This window comes from Eulemur rufifrons, chromosome 28 (assembly GCF_041146395.1).
Source record: "Eulemur rufifrons isolate Redbay chromosome 28, OSU_ERuf_1, whole genome shotgun sequence".
NCBI lineage: Eukaryota > Metazoa > Chordata > Mammalia > Primates > Lemuridae > Eulemur > Eulemur rufifrons.
This window is the reverse complement of record NC_091010.1, coordinates 29405908-29428763: the sequence shown is the minus strand read 5'-3', so window position 1 is coordinate 29428763 and position 22856 is coordinate 29405908. Positions and strand designations below refer to the sequence as shown.

General features: G+C 40.4%; 1 protein-coding gene across 12 annotated transcripts in view; it reads right to left on the bottom strand.

Annotated features, from left to right (window-relative positions):
• The window catches only part of RHOBTB1 (Rho related BTB domain containing 1), a 119197-nt gene that overhangs the window by 3214 nt on the left and 93127 nt on the right, over window positions 1-22856 (bottom strand). For 11 of the 12 annotated variants that reach the window (XM_069460814.1, XM_069460822.1, XM_069460816.1 and 8 more), the window contains 5 exons: window positions 18415-18600; window positions 14521-15494; window positions 12666-12784; window positions 5395-5545; window positions 2468-2556 (listed from right to left, as the gene is read on the bottom strand). In XM_069460814.1, the coding sequence (XP_069316915.1) occupies window positions 2468-2556; window positions 5395-5545; window positions 12666-12784; window positions 14521-15494; window positions 18415-18536 (1455 nt within the window). In that variant the 5' untranslated portion in view covers window positions 18537-18600. The remainder of the gene's footprint in view (window positions 1-2467; window positions 2557-5394; window positions 5546-12665; window positions 12785-14520; window positions 15495-18414; window positions 18601-22856) is intronic. The other variant, XM_069460826.1, reaches the window with a different exon arrangement.

Sequence of the window (22856 nt, the reverse complement as noted above, 5' to 3'; positions counted from 1 at the left end):
CCGGCCAACAGCAGAGAGCGGCGATGTCATCTCTGTTTAAGGAAGCTCGGCAACGGAATACTCCGTGTCGCATGTCAGAGCTCGGCTTGCTGGGGCCAAAGATCCGAAAGAGGAGACTGTAGTATGTGTGACTGTCCTATACCTGTCCTTTGGTTACATAAGAGCAGGCGGTCTGGGCAGGATGGGAGGGATCCAAGCGCTCCACCCTTTCTGAGCAATGCTCAGGAAGGTGGCGGCTGAGGTAGCTGTGACTAAAAAAGGCCTGATGCTCAAAAATCAACAGTCAACTCCCCCTTCCCTCCCCAGATCTGGGACTCTCCTGACCCCTCACCCTTTCTGTCCACACTCATCTCAGGCCTCCCTTCTGTTATCTGTTGCTCTTGATGTTTCTTTGGTCAAGTGAAACCCTGGAGTCTACAGCATGGTTCCTCTGTGGCCCGTATCTCTACTGTGAAGGCCAGTGGTTGCCCGGGCTAGAGTGCCTTGGCATCAGCTAGCTCAAAGGAACCTCCAACTCCTGGGCTCAAGTGATCCTCCTGCCTCAGCTTCCCGAGTAGCTGGGACTACGGGTGCGTGCCACCATGGCCAGCTAATATTTTAAGAACATTTTTTGTAGAGATAGGGTCTTGCTCTGTTGCTCAGGCTGGTCTCAAATTCCTGGCCTCAAGTGATCCTCCTACCTCCGCCTCCCAAAGTGCTGGGATTACAGGTGTGAACCACTGTGCCCGGACTCAACCTATCTTGATGTTAGATTTCTTTCTGAAAGCAGACGGGGCAGTGGTAAGCCAGGTTGGCTTGTACTTGCTCCAGAGAGTCAACTGTGTGTATTTCTTCCCTGTTCTGAGTTCAGTGACTTCATGTTGTTACATTGGTTGTGGTGGGAGTATTTACACCACAGAAATTGAAAAATGCAACAGATCAGATTCCCACCTGTCCCCAAGCTGACTGTTAAACACTTGTCAGCACATCACTGGGCTAGGGTCTAATAAATGAGCTAAGATGTGGGAGACTCTACCCTAAACTCTTCCTGCCAAAGGTCGCCAGGGATTAGCAGTACAGTAATTATATTATTTTCTTGCAGGGCGTGTGTGTGCGGCTGGGTGGGGGAGACAAGGCAGAAACACAGAGCAGACAAATAGACACACCACAAATCATTACCCCAAGTGGACTGGCCCTCTGTGAAATTCTGTGTCATTTCATTTTTCTCCAGGAAGAGTCCTTCCCAGAGGAGCACAAGTCAGTCATAAACTGTCCCCCAGGCCTGTTTCAAAAGACTGAAAATTCCAAATGTGGACAGCCAGTTTTGACGGGGACTTGATGGTTTTACTGCAATACCTGTCTGTTCTCACAACTTCTAACTTTAACAATTTGTGTTCGTGTCTGTTTCTCTCACTTGCTTATGATTGCCCCAAGGGCAGAGAATCTACACTTGTATGTACTTGTCCTCTGCCTAGGGTACTTGGGGAGACAATAACAAATATTTGTTGAATGTTAAAATCCGAATGAATAGGCCGCCGTAAAGTTCTACTCTACCTTCCCTCCTTTTGAACCTGAGCCGTCTCCTATGGCCACAGTTGGAAGGGCCTGAGCAACACCTGCGATATGCCACCTCCTCACCCTTGATTGAGAAATATTGGTTTAAACTGCCTGCCCCAAGGCTTCATAAGCCACTGCCCTACCCAAGAGAGGGAGCAAAGGAAGCCAAACCCAGCAGGCTGAAGAAAAGACTGAAGAATTTATTCTTAGTTCTCTCAGAGTGCAAACTCATTGTTAATCAGTCTATGCCGGGCACTAGATAATTCCACATTAGTGGAATTCCACATTAGCTTCCACTCTTTAGTGCTCTTTCTTGAACATTCTCTCCCTCTTGATTCTCACAATAATCCATAAGGCCGGTGGGGTGTGAATTGCCTCCCCCATTTTTTATGGATGAGGAAATTGAGGCTGTGTGCTTGGAGGAAGTTATTCAGTGATGAAGCTGAAACTGCATCTTGGACCTTCTCTGGAAGAAGAGGGCAAGTGTGCACTGGGATTATGGAATTACGATCTCAAGATTAACAACTACTGACTTTAGAAAACTCCAGCAGGGGGGCATTACAGGGCTTCACGGAATTCTAGAAACTGTCTGTTCTTGGCCAAATACATGTCCAAGAATCCAAAGAAGGAAGAGAGACAAAAACCTCCCCCCTATCATGCCCCAAGTGGTCCTCCCACGAGTGAAGCTGGTGCCTTAGGGGACAATGGGACTGGTGTGGGGCAGGGGTCCTTGTTGTTTTTTCAAATGAAGCCCAGCAGGCTGAACGGTGCATGAAACGTAAAACTCTCAGATCTTCTTAGCGTACACAGGGGGCCTCTGTGACTCAGTGGTGACATCTTTATTTAGACAGATGCAGCAGTGGAATGTTTTATCAGCATTAAATGAACTGATTGAATACACTTAAAAGGTGAAAAGCAAACTGTTACAAACCTGGGCCAGTTCCAAATAAGAGAGCACTTCCCCGTCAATGCCCACGCCACTCATCGCGGCCTTGGTCAACTCCTGAACAGCGTGCTGCTCTGGGGAAGAGAGGGGGGCGGGAGAATGTTAAACCACACCCTGCAAGCAGATATCTTGCCTGGAGGGGTTGCTCTGGAACCACTTAAGAAAGGAGGGACTATGGGACATGAGCACACATGCAAATTGCATCCAGGGTCTGTTCTGACCGCCTTTTTTGTATGCGGAGTCCTGGTCGCCAGCCATTGTACCGACATCTCTGCGGACTCTTGTTCGTGCTTCTGAAATAGCCAGAATCCTCCCATCCTGTACTGTCCTGTCCAGGATGATAACCACTGGCCACATGAGACTAAAATTAATTATAATTAAATCAAATTAAAAGTTCAGTTCCTCAGTCACGTTGCCTGCATTAAGTGTTCAATGGCCACATGTGACCACTCTACTGGACAGATGTAGGATGTTTCCCTCAGGGCAGAAAGTTCTGGACAGTGTGGTTCTGGACAGTCTACCACCTTCCTGGAATCCTCTAGATTCTAGACACGTTCCTGTTCGACAGTTTCCCACTCACATTGCTCCAATTCTCCATAACCTCTGCCAGTGGAGAGACTGAGTGACAGAGGAACAAGTCTATTTAGGGAATTAGAAATGGGACTGCGTACGTCTGTCTCAACAGCTACAGGTGGATGCCGTATTGTTCAACCTCTTGGATTCCAAAGCCTGGGGAGACCTTCAGTCAGAAGGAACAAAATTCCAGCTGGGAGAGCCATGTCTGTCTGGGAGCTTGCGTTCCAGGCTTCCAAGCCGAATTTAAATTATGGTCTGAGGCTGAGCTCACTGTCTCTTGCCTCCGTGTGGGCTGTCACCTGCCTCTGGGATAGACATGTGTGGGTACAGTCTCAGCTCAGCATTTTTAGCTCTTTGATGTTGATGTCATCTCTAGCATTGCATTTGTTCTTCTAATCCAGTATATTGTCCAAAGCATGCTTCCTTTTTGGTCTGGCTCCACGTGCTTGTAAGTCAGCGTGCCTATATCTGGTCAGTATGGCATCTGGAATTGAATGGTTTCTTTGGCACAACCCTCATCAGCTGGCTTGACAAACACAGAAACCACATTTCCCAGAGCAGTCACCTGGCCTTTTTAATTTTAAGTAACTGCAACATTTCTTGACATTCATTTAATGCTGGCTCGCAAAGCATTGTCACCCCAGAAACTGATTTTTAAACATCATATTCTAAACACTCTACGCTAGACAGTATGAAACGAGGACTAAAAATCATTAAAGGAATCATCTTGGGAAGCTGTTTTTATATTAAATGATCATAATAGTAATAACAGCATTTAGTAACAAAACTGTATGTACATAAAAGTCTGGAGTTCCCACAAGAAGCTTTATCTGGGTCAATTAAAAAATAAAATTTCATGAAGAAATCAATGCCATGTTTTTATTGCCAGACTTCATATTTTAGCAAAAATGGTACTACTCTGAAATTGATCACAAACATTTTTTGACAGATTTGGCTCCACGTTACTTTTGACAATTAGAAAAAATCAAATTTATCCTGAAAGGGCAAATATTATAAAACCTGTGGATAATTTAAATGGATTGGAACTCATATTTCTGAAAAAAGTAATTTTCCACCGTAGCCTCCTAGAGTTAGTATTTAAAAAGTAGTGCACTCACTTGGATCTATGGCTTCAGGTATATTAGTTAAAAAGTTAAAAAAAAAAAAAAACAACTAATAGGGATTTAGAGGAAGAAGTAGGGCAAAGAGAGAATTTTGATCTCCAGGTTGTTGTGTGTAGCAGGAACATGGAGGACAGATAAATTAGTCTTTTTTCTAAAGACATTGCCAGAAAGTCAAGTGCAGATACGACTGGTTGGTTTGTTCATACATTCACTTGCATTCATCAATTATTCAACAACTATTTATTGAGAACCTAATACACTCAGGCATTTTTCTATGTGCAGGAGAAAGGCCAGTGAACAAAACAGGCACTGTCTCTGCTTTTATGGTGATAGTTAGGAATCAACTAAATATAGTGATAAACACCCAAATTGTGAATTAACACCTTCGATAAATGATATTGAAGGCTTAAATTCAAGAAAAAGGTGTTTAAATGAATATATTTTATTTAGACCTGTTTCAGCTTACCAACTGAACAAATCCAAAAATGATACAAAAGATTTTGTGAAGTTAAGCCAAGTCTCCCTTTTCTCTCTTTCTCCCAAAATGAACTTGACAATGTCAGAACACTTTCTAAAATAGCTTTAAGAAAACCACTTACATAACGCTTACTATGCGCCAGACACTGTTCTGAGGACTTTATATATTCCAGCTCATTTAATCTTCATAACAACTCAATGGTACAAGTAACATTATCCCCATTTTAAAGAGCGAGGAAGCTGAGACAGAGCTAAGGTCAAGAAAAGGACAAAGTCACCTAGTCAGTAAAAGGTGGAGCCAGGGTTTGGACCTAGGCAGTCCGGCTCTGTTGTCTCTGTTCTTAACCACTGCGTCTACTGCCTCTTTCTTAAAGACTGTGTCTGCGCACATATTAAGGGGATAATGTTGACAGAATAGTTTTATTTCAAATTCCGAGGAGCACAAATGATTCAGCATGCACAGAGCGTGTGCCTCCAGGGCAGGGGTCATGCATTGCTCAACTTCGCATGTGCATCACCTAACAGGGCCTACCACAAAGGAGGTGCTTAAGCAATATTTGTGGAATTGAATTGGGCGGTCTGATACAAGTTGATCCACTCATATCACCCTGTACGAGCCAGTCCTATTTCTGGTGATAAAAAATAAATCTTTATTCCCTGGAAATCTTATTTTTATTTAAATGTGATTCTGATAAATATGACAGACACTGTATGGCCCCGAGTCATCAGCCTTACCTGCAAGTGCAACCAAGTGTGGCAGGCAAAATCTGTTTGCCAAGGCAATTAATTCCAGTGGGTCCAGGTCCAAGTTAGGTGACAACTGCTTGGTATAGAGATAATCCAATACCGCTTGCATTGATATCTTGTTTATGTTCGGGAGATAGACCTGAAATGTTATATGAAAAGCTAAATTCTGCTGAAGAAAGCAGGGAGTGGGCACATTTTCAGGCTATGCTGCTTATAAATATCCCAACTGTGTGATTCCATATTGATGAGTCTCGGACACCTGCTTTGAGGCTGTGCATGGAAGTCATTCAGTATTTATGGCTTTTAGACATAACAGTTTGATTTGCAGATGACAAAAGAGTGGAGCTGCCTGACAAAGCCTGATTTGGAATTTTTAAATGGCCATTTGGACATATAAATCAGACAAATGGGCTGGAAATGTACGATGGCATTAGGGGCCCTCCTTGCCAAGCACCTTATAATACCTATTGTGGGGAAAGAAATCTCCTAGCAACATGACAGGTGGCGGGGGGAGCTGCAAACCACACTGTGGCTGACACACGATAGAGCCCAGCTCCCTACCGCATCAAAACAGGATGAGCAAGCGCCCTGGCTGCCACAGCGACCTGCCACAGTGACCGGCTTGATTTCCATGTTCTGTCAGGATATGCTAGTGTGATATATACCCTGTATTGTGTTTTCCTCCAACCTCAGAAATTCAGAACTCCTGGTACATTATCAGGTATCAGTAGATTCAGAGAATCCAAAGGAATCCTTGCCTGGGACATCTGGGGGAGTATGACTGAGTCTGGGGAACTGTCCTCTGTAGGATTCCCCCAGCCTCCCTCCCGAGTACCTGCAGTTGTTGTCCATATAAACGCACACTAGAGTTTGCTAGAGAGCCAGGACTGCCTGGGACGTGCAGTTCTGGAAGGGTGGGCATGAATCAGTGGGGACATGGACTGCACAGCAGCTACTCGTTAAAGTCTCTAACTCACTCCACGAGAGAGGCCCTGGAGTAGTATAGAACGGTACCGCTTGTGTTTATTGTTAGAATGCTGATTATAAAATTAACATTCAATTAAGGAGGCCTTAATTGAAGGCCTCCTCTGCACCAGTCACTGAGCTAAGCTTTCCACACACATCATCTGACTTGATCCTTGTATCCACCATAGGAGGAGGAGACTTTTATTTTTGCCATTTTACAGACAAGGAAATTGAGGTTCAGGGAGGTTAATCAGGTCTGGTGTCTAAGGTCACAGAGCTAGGAAGTATTGACTTGGATTTAAACCCAGGGAGGGCCAGGCATGGTGGCTCAGGCCTGTAATCCTGGCATTCTGGGAGGTGGAGGCGAGAGGATTGCTTGAGCTCAGGAGTTTGAGACCAGCCTGAGCAAGAGTGAGACCCCCCCGTCTCAAAAAAACAAACAAAAAACCCCCCCAAAACCCTGTGAAGTACTAGAAACCCTTAATGCCAAGGAAGGAAAGGTTTGGTTTACAGAACAATAAAGCACCATATTTTACTATCAGTTTTTAAAAATTAGATCTCTAATTCAAAAGGATGAACAGTTATAAACTTAATTCTGGTACTTACTAAACCTCTATATAGCATATAATGATATACATCTATATATTATATATGATACATCTCTATATATATATGATTATATCTAAATAGCATATGATTACATCTACATATTACATATGACTGCACCTCTGTCTCTCCATAAATACACACACACACACACACACACACACACACGTATACAGTCAGTCCTCCATATCCATGGTTTACACATCTGTGGATTCAACCAACCATGGATCAAAAATATTCAGAAAAAAATTGGATGGTTGAGTCTCTACTGAACATGTACACATTTCTTTTTGGTCATTATTCCCTAAACAATACAGTGTAACAACTATTTACATAGTATTTACATGTATTAAGTATTAAAAGTAATCTATAGATGATTTAAAATATATGGGAGGGTGTGCATAGGTTATATGCAAAAACGATGCCATTTTGTATGACAGATTTGAACAACTGTGGATTTTGGTATCCAAGAGGGGTCCTAGGACCAATTCCTCATAGATACCAAGGACAACTATATGTGTGTGAGAGAGTGTGTGTGTATATACATACATACACATATATACACAAAATAACCGCACACTCTACAGGGGGCTCATGGCTTAAGCACCCTAGCGGTGTGGTTCCAGAATTGCTTAAGCTATAGCAACCTTCTCTATTATTCTCCTGTGCAGCCACCAGCCACCTCAGAGAGGGAATGTCCTTTTAGATAGGTAGATCCATCCCTTAATGTATCAGAGGGAAAGCTGAGAAAAATTCCTAAAAATATTAAGAAACTTGATCTTCCCCCACCCTTTCAGACACAGTTGGTGAAAATGACGATTATGATTCCATAAATAAGCCGCATGGGTCATTATCATCACTGATTTGACAAGTTTCTACCACAACCTCCTATAACGGATAGAACGTGATGAGTAGAAACTATTACTGATATTATTTTAAAATAAAGAAGCTGTTGTACATGCTGGGTCATCTGCAATATTCAGATGTTACAATGTTATTCTTCCCTTCAGCCAGCTGTATCAACATATGAATAATTAATTTCTATTCAAGCGATTCTAACACCTGTTACACTTGTGTGTATGCTTACATACTTGTATGTTTATGTATACTTGCATTTATCTTATATAGACAATGAGTTTATTTACAGATACACAAACTTGTTTCTGTGTGTATGAACACATGGTAAAATTTCATTGCTTTAGAATGATGTTTGGATTAGTACAATTTTCTAGATAATTAAAGGTTAATTAAGTGGAGGAGCTTTAAAATTTGAACCATTTTGATAGTGAAAGTACCCACATTTTACAAAGTGCTAAGTACTATAAAATGTAAGTCATTGTTAATATAAGGAATCCCAGAGCTTCCTGTGAACGTCTACTCTCTCAGAGATGGGATGTCTGCTGCTTCTGAAAACAATACCGCAGGGGACTGGAAATGCTGTGTGACTTTTGATAAGTCACTCACCTTCTCTGACCCTCATTTTCCTTATCTGTTATATGGGAGGAATTTGGAATAGGTACTATCTCAAGTTTTTTCTTCTTCACAGAGACTCTGAGTTTTGAAGATCTTCAGATTACCTTAGTATTTTTTGGCAAGAATGTGTTCTAAGTCATTGCTTAAAGAAAAAAATTCCCACTAGAAATACAAATAGCAAAATGGACATCCTAAATAAAAAGTTATTTCTGGCAGCAGGAGATGACAGAGCCCAGTGAATGATCCTGCCCCAATACTCCCAATGTCCTCGAAGTGTTCTGACGTTTGTAATCACCCGTGATCTGCTGTTTCCTTTTAGCTTAACATTTTTTGAAGTGATGGCTCTTTTTGGCAAATAACATTATAAATAACTGTCAAATAAGAACAAACTAAAACCACTTTCAGAATATGAATTTTTTTCATCATGGCTGATTTTTAAAAAAAGCCTGTTTCTGTGATTTCAACAGTTATAATTAGCTGTATAGCAACAGAGAGACCCTTTTATAGCACTTTAAAAATAAATAAAGCTACACAAGAAATGGAATAAAAAATTTTGCATCTTACCTGCTGGATATAGCTTTAAAAAAAGTAATGAAAGAGAATATAATGCTCCCCTAAACAACATCCTATATTCCAGTTTAGTTGGTTTAAAATTTTAATTGCAAAGATTAGCTCAGACTATTAGGCTTATAATTAGAGATAGTCTTACAGAGAATGAGAAAGTATTCCAGATCCAAAGCATTGCTTACTATAACCCGGGCATGCATTTTTAATGAACCACTTGCTGAGTACCTCTGGGGAGAGAATTATGCTTACTGCTACATTAAAAGTAATGAGAAAAAATATAAGTAAAATGCAGTATCTTTTTGAATATTAAATGACAAAGAAGTTAAAGTAAAATCAATGAACCTGGACATATTTTATTCTTTTCTGGATATACACACACAAAAAGGCTGAATTTCGTGGGGCAGTCAAATTTTCAGATTTTTCCTGAGATAATTAAATGGTGGCCTTGAAAGGCCAAGTGTGAACATGCACCTAAGTCAATCATGGAGCATTTATTGAGCGTTTAACTGAGTGCCTCATCCCTATACCTGTAAGTACCTCCATCATAGTTTTCTAATTTAGAAAGGGAAATGGGAGCTTTTTACCTTAGGGCTTTCAGGGGAAAGAGACTTTTAACCCCACATGGAGAAAATTTAACAAGAATACTCTAGCATAAGAATCACTAGTATTTATTGAGCATTTGTTATGTTCTCGGCACCAAACTCGATGCTTTACACATGTAATCGCATGCCTTCTCCGCCCTCTGGAGAAGGTTCTCTTGTTATCCCCGTTCTGTAGATTTTACAGAGAGGGTCAGTCACTTGCCCAAGGTCAAGCTGAGACCTGAGTTCATGACCCCTATATTGTAGTCTACACTGGAAGTAAAGAGAAGGAACAGGAGAGGGCAGAAATGTCAACAGCTCATGGCATTAATATACCGGCTAAAGGAATTTTGGCAGAGACCTTCGGTTGCTTGGTTCCCCGGTCTTTGTCTTTTGATCTGGTGTGAATGTACCCGTACCTAACAGCCTCAGCTACGGTTCTAAGCGCCGAGTGACGGAGTCTGTCCAGGAGGGTGTGCTAAACAGGTGGCCACGTCCAGGAGAGGCTATTAAACAATCATATACATGTGCACTCACATTTGCTGCCAAGTTTTTGTTTTGGTCACCTCTCCTGCACATTTTAATCTGGAGACGATTACAGTCCATTCTGGGAAGGGATAAAGAGGATTAGCATCCGTGAGGTCAGCTCTGACAGTGTCCCTTTGTGCCTGGGTTCCTGACCTCGATCAACTTCCCCCTGCTCACTACTTAATAGCAGGTTCTCTGCCGCACAGTCAGCGTGCGCTGCTGGGAGCTGGGGAAACGAGGGGAGCAAGCCTCTACCTCTCCGTTTCTGGAGATTACTGAAGTCGGTACAATACCAGTTGGATGAAGTTTTGAAAATCAGTGGCTACCCCAAATTTTTCGTGGAAGTAAGAGGGGAAGAATACCATCACCACCAACAACCATCAAAACACCAGCAGCAGCAGCTACCATTTATTTAATGCTTATGCAGGTGCTTTGCAAGTATTGACTCTTACACCCCCACGATAACACTATGGGGAATTATCATGTTTTCCAGGTGGGGAGACTGGAGCTCAGAAAGGTTAAGTCACTCTCCCAAAGCCACACAGCTTGTAAGTGGAAGAGTTGTGATTTGAGCCCCATAGCCACTTAACTGGGAGGCCTCCACTCCACTGCAGTCTTCTTAGAAACAACGCTCCAAAACACCTTTGACTGCACGGGAAAGACTGTCATGAGTTACAGGTGAGAACCTTCTGGTTTATAAAGGCTGATAAACAACAGAAGAGGTCATCGAGATAATTCTAGTGTCTTTTCCCCAAACAGCAGATAGCCCTTTGCTGGGGGTTGGTTTAGGAGCAGCTGCAGTTTGTTCTGGAAGCAGGAGGGTGGCCTAGTGACCTTTTCAGCCTGAGCCATCCCAGGCTTGTGATTCTAGGATTCTGTTTCCCTACTTGGGGATGCAAATGTAGGCTCCTGGGTCACAATGGGAGTGCTCAGATTTCTCATGTGAGGGTCCCTTTTGAAAAGTTAGCTATTGTTTTCTGTATTTCTTTTAAAAGCGTGGAGAGATGCTGAGATAAGCAAAACAAGCCCCCTAGGACAATAAACTTGATGGGGTGTCCCCATGTTTTCTATAAAAAAAAGATGCTAAAAAATACTTGCAAAACTGAACAAAAGTGCTTGCTTACTCCTAAAGTTAGAAATGCCTGAATGGAATTTTTTTTTTTTTTCCAACTGAGCTTGTAAAAAGATAAAGAGATTGGCTGCACCTCCACATTCATGGCAGCACTATTCACAACAGCCAAAACATGGAAACAATTTACATGTCATCAACGGATGGATGGCTAAGAAAATGTGGTATCTACACATAGTGGAATACTATGCAGCGCTAAAAAGAAGGAAATTCTGTCATTCAAGAAAACATGGATGAACCTAAAGAACATTATGTTGAGTGAAATAAGCCAGGTACAGAGAGACAAATACTGTATAATCTCACTTATATGTGGAATCTATAATCACTGAACTCATAAAGCAGAGAGTAAAGTATTGGTTTGTGGGAGGTGGTGGGGGAAAAGGAAACTGTTGGTCAATGGGTGCAAAGTTACAGTTAGACAAGAGGAATAAGTTCTGGAGATCTGTTGCACAGTGTGGTGACTACAGTTAATAATAACGTATATTTTAAAATAGCTAAAAGAGAGGATTTAAAATTTTTTCACTATAAAGAAATGATAAATATTTGAGGTGATGGATAGACTCATTAGCCAATTTGTTCATTCCACAATGTACACATGTATCAAAACATCACATTGTACCCCATAAATATACACAATTATTATTCATCAGTTAAAAATAAAACTGAAAAAAAGATAAAGACATAGTGTCTCCAAGATACTGTTCGCTTTGCTCCAAGAATATCCCTCTTTTGGAGACAGAGCCAGTGGCTGACAAGTGACTCAGCTGCTTCCACTACACCTAAGTACGTTGAGAGGTGTGTTCAGAGGAGTAACCATTTGCTCCACTACTGTTTCCCTAAAGTTAACAAACACTTATATCCCCTAACACAGGCAGAGGGGTCAGGGCAGAGCCTTAGAGAGTGTGGTAGCTCATGGTGACCTCAAGGACAACCCAGTGTATCCCTCATTTTACAGATGGGGAGACTGAGGCTTCTCAAGGTCCCCCGTATGGTTAGGGGCAGAGCTGAGTCTAGGACTTCAGTGACTGAAGAACTCTTTTCACTTTCCTGAACTACTGGAAGAGAGGCTCTGCTCCTCTTGTATGTGATTTTGATGCACCTTGCCTGGTGCCATTTGTTAACAAGTATAGCTGATTATGTCTTTATAGACAAGGAGAGCGGTGAGAATGAAAGGATATACTGCATGTGATGCACCCAGGGGCTCACAACAAGTGGCCAGTAAACAATAGCTCCCCATAATTAGAGACTTAAGAAAAGGGTGACCTAGCACTCAAGCACTACTGCTACAGAACTATTTCATGAAAGCAGTAAAAGAATTGAAGTCATTCAGTTAATTAAACGCTTTATATAAATACACATGCATATGCACCCTCACAAAGATAGGACTAGGCTCTTAGGAAGGCACATACCTCACTGTTGGCACTTTCCACAAATGACCCCCCGAACATGGCGGCCATCCATTCGCAGCTACAGATCAGCAGTGGCTTGTGGGCACTGATGGCTCCATCATCCAATTTAAATGTTACGTCTGTCAAAGGATTGAGGGAACAGAACTGTCAGCTGGCTTCACCAAGAGCTTCCACCAAGGCTTCTGCTCCAATGTGTCCGTCAACCTACACCTCTTATTCTCTCTTCCATGTCTTCACTTGCTGATTTTTCGTCAATCCTCACCTTTGGCACACCCAACTCGAGCATTGAGGAGCAAGCATTTATGATTACACATAGGGTCACTACACAAATCCTCTGAACCAGAAAGTAACAGGAAGGAGAGGAGTATTTTCTCCTCCTTCTTAGGAAAAATTTCAAGCATATGCAGCAGCAGAAAGAATAGTATAACAATCACTCATTTATCCATTGTTGACATTTTGCTATCTTTGCGTTAGCTGTATGTGTATTTTTATCTATTTTTAGATACGTGTATAGACTTTTTCTTTTAACAGATAGCATGACACCTCACTCCTTTTTCACTCCTACTTTACCATAAATTTTCTAAAAATAAGAACATTCACCTAAATAACCATAGCATGATTATACCTAAGAAAATTAAAAATAATTCCCTACTATCATCTACTATCTAGTTCATATTCAAATTTCTCCAATTATCCCTAAATTGCATATAATAGATTTTTCTTTTGAACACAATCCAGTGAAGACTCCCACCTTGTATTTGGTTATTATGTCTCTGCAGTAAGGAGAGGGTGATTTAATTAACTTTATTTAAAGTCCCCTGTTTAATTTACCATAGGTTTGTAACATATTCTTTTCATTAACTTTCAAGACAGTTTCTATACCACGGTGGCCAGTGTTTGGAGTAAATATTACTCATAAGCTTTAAAATTAATGAACAGATTCAGCAGCTGCTTACTAAATGTGTAGGACCATGGCAGGGATCATAAAAGGTAAAGACAAAAATGGAGCCGTCCATGTAAATAGAAGTCAGGAAGTCAACTTACAATGAAATTACACACACTCACACATGCACATGCCCACCAAGAGGATGATTTCAGAGCAAAAATAGTAAAGTGTGTAAGACAGTACCAGCATGGGTCAGGAGCCCATACTGGGTGCAGACCACCAGTGTGCCTAAGCCGTTATGGAGGGGCGCTGTGGGCAGCATACAGCTCAGTTACCAAAGGCAAAGGAGGGGCAAGGAAACCATAGAAGAGCAAGGCTAAGGAGCACATGGACAGAAAAGGAGAGGGGATGGAAACAGAAGAGACACCCCTCGTGGGAATGTGGAGGGCCACCAAAACTGCCTCGAGGACTTCAGTGGCCTCAGGACCTGGGGTCACTGATTTTTGTCATGGGAAAGTGCTGAAGGGTTGATGGATTAGAGAATCAGGGAATGGATCCTGCAGGGGAATTGTAAGCAACAAGCCCACCAGAGATAGGCTCAGGTGTACCCGATCTGTTCTTGAGAAGCAGCATGGTACCATGGTGGTTTAGGGAACAGGTTTTGGGAGCCACTAAAGCTTGGGTTCAAATCCTGGCACTATGACTTATTATCTGTATGACCACCGGCAAGTTATCTAACCTCTCTGTTCCTTGGTTTCCCCATTTGGAAAATGGAGATAATAATATTTAACCCTTAAGTCTGATGAGAATTAAATAAGTTGATACCTGTAGCTTAGAAAGGTTCATAGAAAAAAAAAAAAAAAGCACTCATAATGTTAGCTATGGTTATCCTTTCCCCTGCTGTGTCTGGCTAATGTTTGATAAAACACAACCAAAGGTATCGACGGCTCTGCCACATGCCCGGCTCACCTGAGAACGTCCCCTTGCTGAGACACTCTTTTATCCGATTGGCTTTCCTGACATGAAAGGCTTTCGTAATCTCCTGGTTCATGAAGGCTTCCTTGTTCATGATGTTTTCCACCATCATCCTCAAATCAAACATCTCCAGGACCTCTGCGATCTGAGCCAGGCCCACCAAATCCTTTTCCTTTTCATCCAGTTGCCCCGTATAAAGAAACTGGAGCAGGGTTCGGAAAGGGCCCGGCTGGACCGAGGAGTCCATCCTGACCACAGTCACCGGGCCCACCCGCTTCGAAATGGGATTGACTTGCATTTCCTTGTGCATGCCAATGAAGCCCTTACTCCAGCCCGACAACGTCTGCGTCTCGGGGACCGAGCCCTCGGCTTCCAGACCCAGAGTCTCCAACAGGCTCCTGCTCGAGGACTTCCACTGCTCAGCCTGCGGGGTCCTAGGGGGGCCTTCCTCCCTTTCCTCATCTGGGTTCACACTCAATGTCCGCCCCTGCAAATCCCTGCTCTGCTTCTCTTTCTCACAAGCTCCTTCACCCCAACTTGGGGATTCTTCACATTCCATTAGAAACAGATCATAAAATTTGGAAGAAGAGGTAGCGAGGTAAATTCGATGTGCAAAGATGGGTTCCTGGTCCTGAAGGATGAACAGGACATCGGCACACAGAGGATTGTCCAGTAAACAGGCAGCTTCATTTGTCCCCGTGGAAGGACACGCTGGAATTTTGATGACCGGTGGAGGGGCTTTTGGAGGTAGGAAGGGTGCCTGAAGTAAAGGTTTCTGGACTTTCTTTAAGTGGGATTTCCAGAACTGCAGGTGGCGGCGGGAAATCAGCGCGGCTCGGATTGCGTTGTCAAACACATCCTTGATTCCAAACTGGTCAAACACGCTTGTTTCATAGTAAGGTATGCCAAGTTCCTTTGCAACCTCTCGGCCTTTTTCTGGGGGCAAAATATCCCCTCTCTTTATGGGCCTGAAATAGAATATTTTAAAAATTATAATCAGCCTTAATTTAGGAAAAAAATAGTAACCAGGGCCTAAGCACCTAATCGAATTATACATTTAAAATCCTTTTCAAGCTTTTACTAAGCCTCTGGAAAAATCTACCACAACCCTCCAGTCTTTCAAATGTAAAGGAATTATGATTGCAGGAAAAAAATGCTTTCAAATATTTCATAGTTTCAGTGCACAGATTTTATACACAATTTGTGAAACATCCATAAATATTCATGTTTTTATGTTATAAATGGTATTGTTTTTTAAATTTTATTTTCCAATTGTTCATTTCCTAGTGTATGAAAATACAATTTATTATTGTGTATTGACCTTTTATCCTGTGGTTTTTGCTAAATTGCTTTTTTGTAGATTCCTTAGGACTTTTCATTGATATATGACCATGCATCTGTAAATAGGGACAGTTTTACTTCTTCAAAAAAAAAATACATTCAATAGTAATCATAGTAACTGAAGTATCAGCCGTTTACTGGCTCTTTGATCTTAGGCAAGTTACTTAAACCTCATTAAGCCTTGCTTTTCCCATTTCTATAATAGCGATAATGAGTACCTATAACCTTAAAGGACTATTGAAAGCTTTAAATGAGATAATACACTGAGCATAGTACTTGGGCCACAGTAAGTGCTTGATAAATGTCAGCTGTTATCATCATCACTACCATCATCATCGTCTTCAACTTCATTATCAACATCATGACCTTATGCTTAAATTTTGCTTTGTAACTTTAAAATGCATTCATATACATTTTTTCATTTGAGCCTCACAATAACCCTATGAGGTATTATTTTTGTTCTACATTTGGAGGAAACTAAGGCAGAAAATTTAAAGGGTTTGTCTGAGGTCACATTTGCAAGTTGTTGAGGGACCTCTACTAAGCAGTTAAGAGTCGAGACTTTCCCACTTCTCGTTACACAATCTATATCCTGCAGCTCATTTTAAGTATCCTCTGTTGTATTCAGGAATATCCTTTCAGTTTTCCCCTTCACGTTTCTTCCCCTGCCTTCATCAGGCCCTGGTATTAGAAGGAAAAATCATCTTTTGCTTGGTCTGGTGCATTAGCCTCTTAACTGGTCTTTCATCACACTCCTCACATTTGAGCCCACAGTCCTTATTGCTGCAAGAAAAGTCCCTACCTAAGTATGACTTGGTGGCAGTTCTGATTTAATTTCCTCTGATTCCACAACACCCATGGAATAAAGACCACATTCTTTAGGCTGGCACACGAGGCCCATTTATAGTCTCATTGAAGCCAGGGAGGCCAGATCTTTGGAAACAGCATAAGCAGTACAGTGCTATGGTTACGGCAAAACCACGGTAAAGGAACAGGTGGATTCCAGAACATGGGAGGGATGTGATTGGTCAGCATACTCTTCACAAGCACATACTTGATTCTGAAACATATTCTCAGGAATTTGATCTTAAGTAAATATTTTGCCTTCAACACCAAAGGTAATGTATGACAGGCCCTGGTCTTAGAAGGAAAAAGAAGATACTGGATAGAATTTGGATTTGAAGACTCGGATGCAAAAGAGGAAAAATTACAGAGTGTTGGCAAAGGAGGAGGGGAAGTGCAGTGAAGAAGGTTTAACTTCCCGGGTTCCTCCTGTGGGCATTGTGTTCCTTTTTCCCAGGACTGACTTGAAATTGACCAATTGATGAAACTCTTCAAGGCTTAGCTCCAACACCAATTCCTTCATAAAATCTTCTCAGAATTGCTCTATAGAAGAGCCTGTCCCTTCCTCTGTTCTCTCCTACTCTGTAACCCTCCTCCAGTCCTTCCCACTGCCATGCTTGCGAGGCCTGATCATCTTAACCTATTATTTTATACAGAAAGTTCCTGAGGCCAGGACAGTCTCTCATTCTCTGTGACTTTTCTTTCCCTCTATGAGGCTCCTAATATTTAATTCTTAGTCCATACATTTAAGAGTAGGAGGACTGTGAAAACTGAACATAAAATGCTTTTAGAAATTTTATGCAAAATGTACCTAGAACTTCAGAAATTGTCTAAAGAAAGTACCATTTGCTTTTGCTATGAGAGTATCAAAAGTTGTATTCATATAAAATGTTGTAATAAGCCTGTTAAGCAAACATCAAAGGAAGGTTTTAATAGCAAATTTTTTTGAAAAGCTATGTTCTCCAGCAAAAAATGTCAACATAAAAAACATGCAAAATTGTTTTTTATAAAGGGAATTATAGGGAGCACACATTTTTAAAAACACTTCTTTTCCCCCAAATTGGTATCCACATTTTATATATAGTGAAACAAATTCTCCTTCAAGCTGTATTTTAACTTTGTCATTCTTTAGAAACATAACCACTAGAGACATTTAAAAAGCAGTGTTTGTTTGTTTTGCAACTCTAGGTCCAAGTGATTTTTAAAAAGTGGACACTGTCATCTTGGGCATGAAACACTCCTGCAGTTTGGACTGAGGAATATGAGGAAGATTAAAAACACTTGGGTATGAATGTTTTCATGAATAAGATGTTCCCTGGGACCAAGAGCCCTCTGAGTGTTAATTACCTTTATTATAATAATCATAATTTCAAGGGTAACATTATTATAGGTGTGGGTAGTCAACATTTTCTCTAACACTTCACAAATTTCAAAGCGCTTTTATACACATCATTTCATAATTAGATGAATTTACTTCAAGTGCTGGCTAACTGTTTTTACAAAAATGAGTTGACATCAGAGACGATAGTGCATGTGAGAAGGGGTCAGGGCATGCCCCCTGTGACCCACGGGCTAATTTAAGGCCCTGGCTGATAGATGGGTTCCCAGAACCACTGAAGAGCAGAACTCCAGGCTACAGAGACACCTGCTACCTCTAAATTTTAATTTGGCCAGGGCAGGGAAACACCGAGACCCTTGGCTTACCTTGCTAATGGGCGCCTGGCTCGATTAACAGCTTCCAGATCGGCGTAGCGGAGATCAAGCTGGCAGCCAACGAGTACAACAGGTGTTCGAGGGCAAAAGTGCTTGATTTCTTGATACCACATGGTTTTCACATGATTTAGGGAATTGGGATTAGCAATGGAAAAACAGAGGACCACAACATCGGACCTAAAAGGAAATCACAAAAGCAGCTTGTATTCCCTTTTAACTTTTTTCCCTACCTTTACGGTTCCTCCCCACTCCTCCCCATCTAATACCGTATCATGTCACCATTAAACCCCCCCAGCCCCCAGATATTAAAACACATCTTGGAGTCATGCAAACAGCCTGAGAAGCCCCCACATTCCAGCACCGACAGTTCATTTCCATATGGCACTGCAGAATGCTTATGCATTGAGAAGTTTCCGATGAAGCTATCTTACAGTAGAGATGGTCACCCAAACTCGACTCAGTCCTGGAACCACAACATGCTGAACTATTTCTGTTCATCACAAGAAATAGTTTCGAGGTAAAAGAAAACAATAAAGACTACCTTTCACCGGTTTAAACAACATAAAGGTGACGATGACTCATCCCAATGAGATAAAGCAAACAGTTTAAACATTACTGAAAATGTAACAAGTATTTGCTGTACGGGGTCAGCAAATACGCAGAAGGATTACTGCCCTTCTTCCCGCTTATGCACACATGTAGAGAGCACAACCACTTATCTGTTTCCGAAAAGAAAAATCCTGAATTTGCAGCAATTTTCACTCTTTACTAGGTAAGGCAAGAAGGTAGTATTTAACATATAACTAGGCAAGAGCTAGATTGATGGCTAATAAAATGAGAAAATATTGGAAGCAGGTTTCTCAAATGTTATATGAGACACAGCAGGTATATGGGGAAAAGAAAAATTGCTTTATAGTCAATTTTGACATAAGGGTCTTCTATTTTTACATAATAACTTACCATTCTAGAAGTCAAAGAACTGTTTTACAAAACAGTTGTTCAATTATGGTGTTTGATGGATAGCTGCTAAAAGGTATCTTTAATAGAAATTATAAATCATTGTTCTAGGTTAAAATGCGCTGAATGATAACTTTTAAAACATTGAGGCAGAAGGATATAAAAGAATAGGAAAATTTATGCCAAAGTATTCAAAACCATCTCGAGGCTAAATTCAGAAATAAACTCTTACAATTTATTACATGTTAATTTATTGCCTTGATTGTTTATGTAATGAGAAGAATCAAGTCGATGAATCAAAACACCTTCTTTTTAAATCATTAATGAGCGTTTCCCCCTACATATCAATGAAGACAAAACAAATATATGCAGGCAACCATAAAATTTCTAAAAATAATCATTTGCAATGCAGAAAACTGCAGGGTGCTTACATTAAATGTAATTCACAAGTTGAGTCTTTAAATTTATATCGAAGAAAACCTGCAGCAGACCACAACAAATAGAGGGGAAAATCCTGAGATTAAAATATTTCCAAATTATAAAAGAGGACCTAGGACTCAAAGTAGATGAATGTATTAATCTGAATGTTTAGCATCTTCTTGAAATAAAGATATTATCAAAGATTCTTGGATGCTGGAATAATATGAGTGAAAATATGTATAAATATATAAATGAAAAGGAAGCATGTCTTGCCTTTGGGATTCTGATTTAGTTAGTGGAATATTCTGTGCTCAGTCTTACTTCCAATCAGCATAAATAACAGTATTCAGTAAAGCCAGGAATGCTTTGAATTTTACATTTTTTACGGGCTGAGTTTTCTATTATTCATAATCCTATTTATATCGGGTATCTGATGAAGCTCTGCTATAAGCTTCGTCCTGATCATAAAATAAAGCCACCATGAATTTTGGCACAGTGAGAATAGTATGACAATATCTGAGGTTCAATATCGCAGAGAAAGAATTGAGGAAATATATCCAGCACCAAAATGTGTTATAGTAAGTATATATATATATATAATTGTTCTAATTGGTGCCTTCCATTTCCATATTAAGGCACATGGCTCTAAAGAAAATCATTCTCAGAGCTTAATTTATATGACAGACATGTAGCTAAATGTCAATTCTGTTCTCTAATTTTATGATACAGCATGTGAGGTTTTGAAATCAGAGCTAGCCTGGTTGCCAAGGTTACCGTGATAACACTCATGCCATTGAACACATACTAGTTACTATCCAGATGACCTGTAAACAAGTACAGACAGGACCTTGGGGGTTGGAAAAAATGGAATCTTGTGATGATAGTAGCACAATGCCATCACACAGCACAGGTCCGGAGGGCCCAGCTTCTAACTGTGCCACGTCAATATCTAAACGCATGAAATGCCATTGGAAAGCTAGAAAAATAATTCAATGTTCTGGAAATATTTTGCCTCGAAATAACGATTTAAAGAAAAGAGGTTGTACTGAGAGCAACACTACCTCTAAAGATAAAATAACTTACTGAACCGAAATTCTATTTGTATCCTGTAATAAAGCTCTTTTTTTTCCTTTTGTGTTCACATTTATGTGCTATGAGAATCTGTCCCCATTATTTTACATTGAAAGCAGTTATAAGATCATATTTTTTGATCAAAAGACATTTAAACAAGTACCAATCTGCCTAAATGTCTCTTGTTTAACCCTTGTTGTTTTAGATACAAATGCAAGTTAAGAAAACATTATATACAGATTATACAGAATTCTATTTTTAAGGTCTGCCAAATGAATGTATTAATAGTACCCTAAACCTGATTTTAAGCAAAAGGCCGAGAATTAATGGGTGCAATGATAGAGCTATGGGAAGATGCTGCTTGCACACATCTCTCCTTACCAATATTCTTTTCTAATTCCTAATTGTCAACACATCAGTATTCTCTGTGATAAAAACACGTATACAATCAAGTAACTATTCTGGGAATACCATTTATTTGTTCTAGATTTTGAGCATTTTTTTTTTTTTTTTTTTTTACCTAGTCAAAGAAGGCATAGGATCTGCAGCTAAGAATATCTCCAGCTTTAGGCAGAATTCCAAGGAACTAGAGATATTAAATAATTTTTAATCAAAACATTCATTCTCATGTGGAGACTGTTCAACGTCTGACATAAGTTCGTGTTTAAAATGGCATTGCTATGCAAGATAAGAAGAAAAAGGCAAGTTATAGCATTTCTATTTCTATGGCTCTGTTAGTTTTTTTACTTTGTGGAGTGAGTTTAAAAATAATTGGGAGTGAGGAGTGTGATGAGGACATTCTCACATATTAGGCAGTAGGGTTAGTCTGGAAATGACCTCGGGCGTCCTATTTCAGCTGTAAAAAGAATCCAATAGGATTTAAATGGAATCCTAAGGCTATCTGGATAGAAAGCATAAGAATTTGAGAATGCAGAGGCAAAGTATAGGATAGACAAGAGTCTAAACTCCAGAACCTGAATGTTGAGAAGGGCTAGGAAGAAGTTTGGAACGTTTACTTTATTTATTTTTATCAAAATAATTTTTTGACTGGATTAAACAGCTTTATTAGAGAAAATCAGAATTACAAAGGACATAAGGGTGTCTGGTCTTAGTTGCTTGCCTATGGAATATTTACTTTTTCAGGGAAAAATAGGATTTCTTCTTCCTAAGTGGAAAATATCAATAAAAGTTTCAATTGGGTACTAACACATCAAATGATGTCCATGAAATTATGTTTTGATTAGTTAAGTAAAAAACAATCCAAAGTGAATTGATGTGTGGAAACAATTGGGAATCTCCAGTTTCACAGGGGACTGGGAGTGGATTAGAGAGACAGAGTCATCCTAAAATGCTTGAGCTGATAAAGCCAACCTCAGTTCCATCAGTTTTACTTCAGATATGAAACAAACAAAAAAACATATTTTCCAGTTATCTTTCAAGGGGAAAACTGACCAAAGACAGGATGTGAAAGATAGGCAAAGATATTTGGATAACATAAGGAATGCATGCAAAGCTGGGAGCAATCTTTGTTGGAGGATTAAAGAAAAAAAATCTGAAAAAAGTGCATCTTATCCACATATCTTGGCCCGAGCTAAAATCTGAACAGCAAATACCACACATGTTCTCAAAACCTGTATTTACAATGTCTGCAGTCAAATATAGCAAAGTTGGTGGGAAAAGATCGGAGAAGCAACTAGAAGCGAAACTCTCTCTCCAATCTGAAATACCAAATTCATCCTTTGAAGAAGTGGTTGAAAAAGTTTAGATCATCAGCATCAGACTTTTATTGTTAGGAATATGTTTGCTAAGTTCTTTCCTATCACAAAAGTGCTGTCTGTCTTCTGAGTTTATCTTCCCTTTCCTAGTCCCACCTACTTGGTTATTATTGTCCAGCTGAGGAGCTGTGGGCCTTGGGTTTTCTTATTTGGTTAAGAGAAAGTATAATTCTGAACTTATCCTCTATGTAGGAGCATCACATCAGGTAG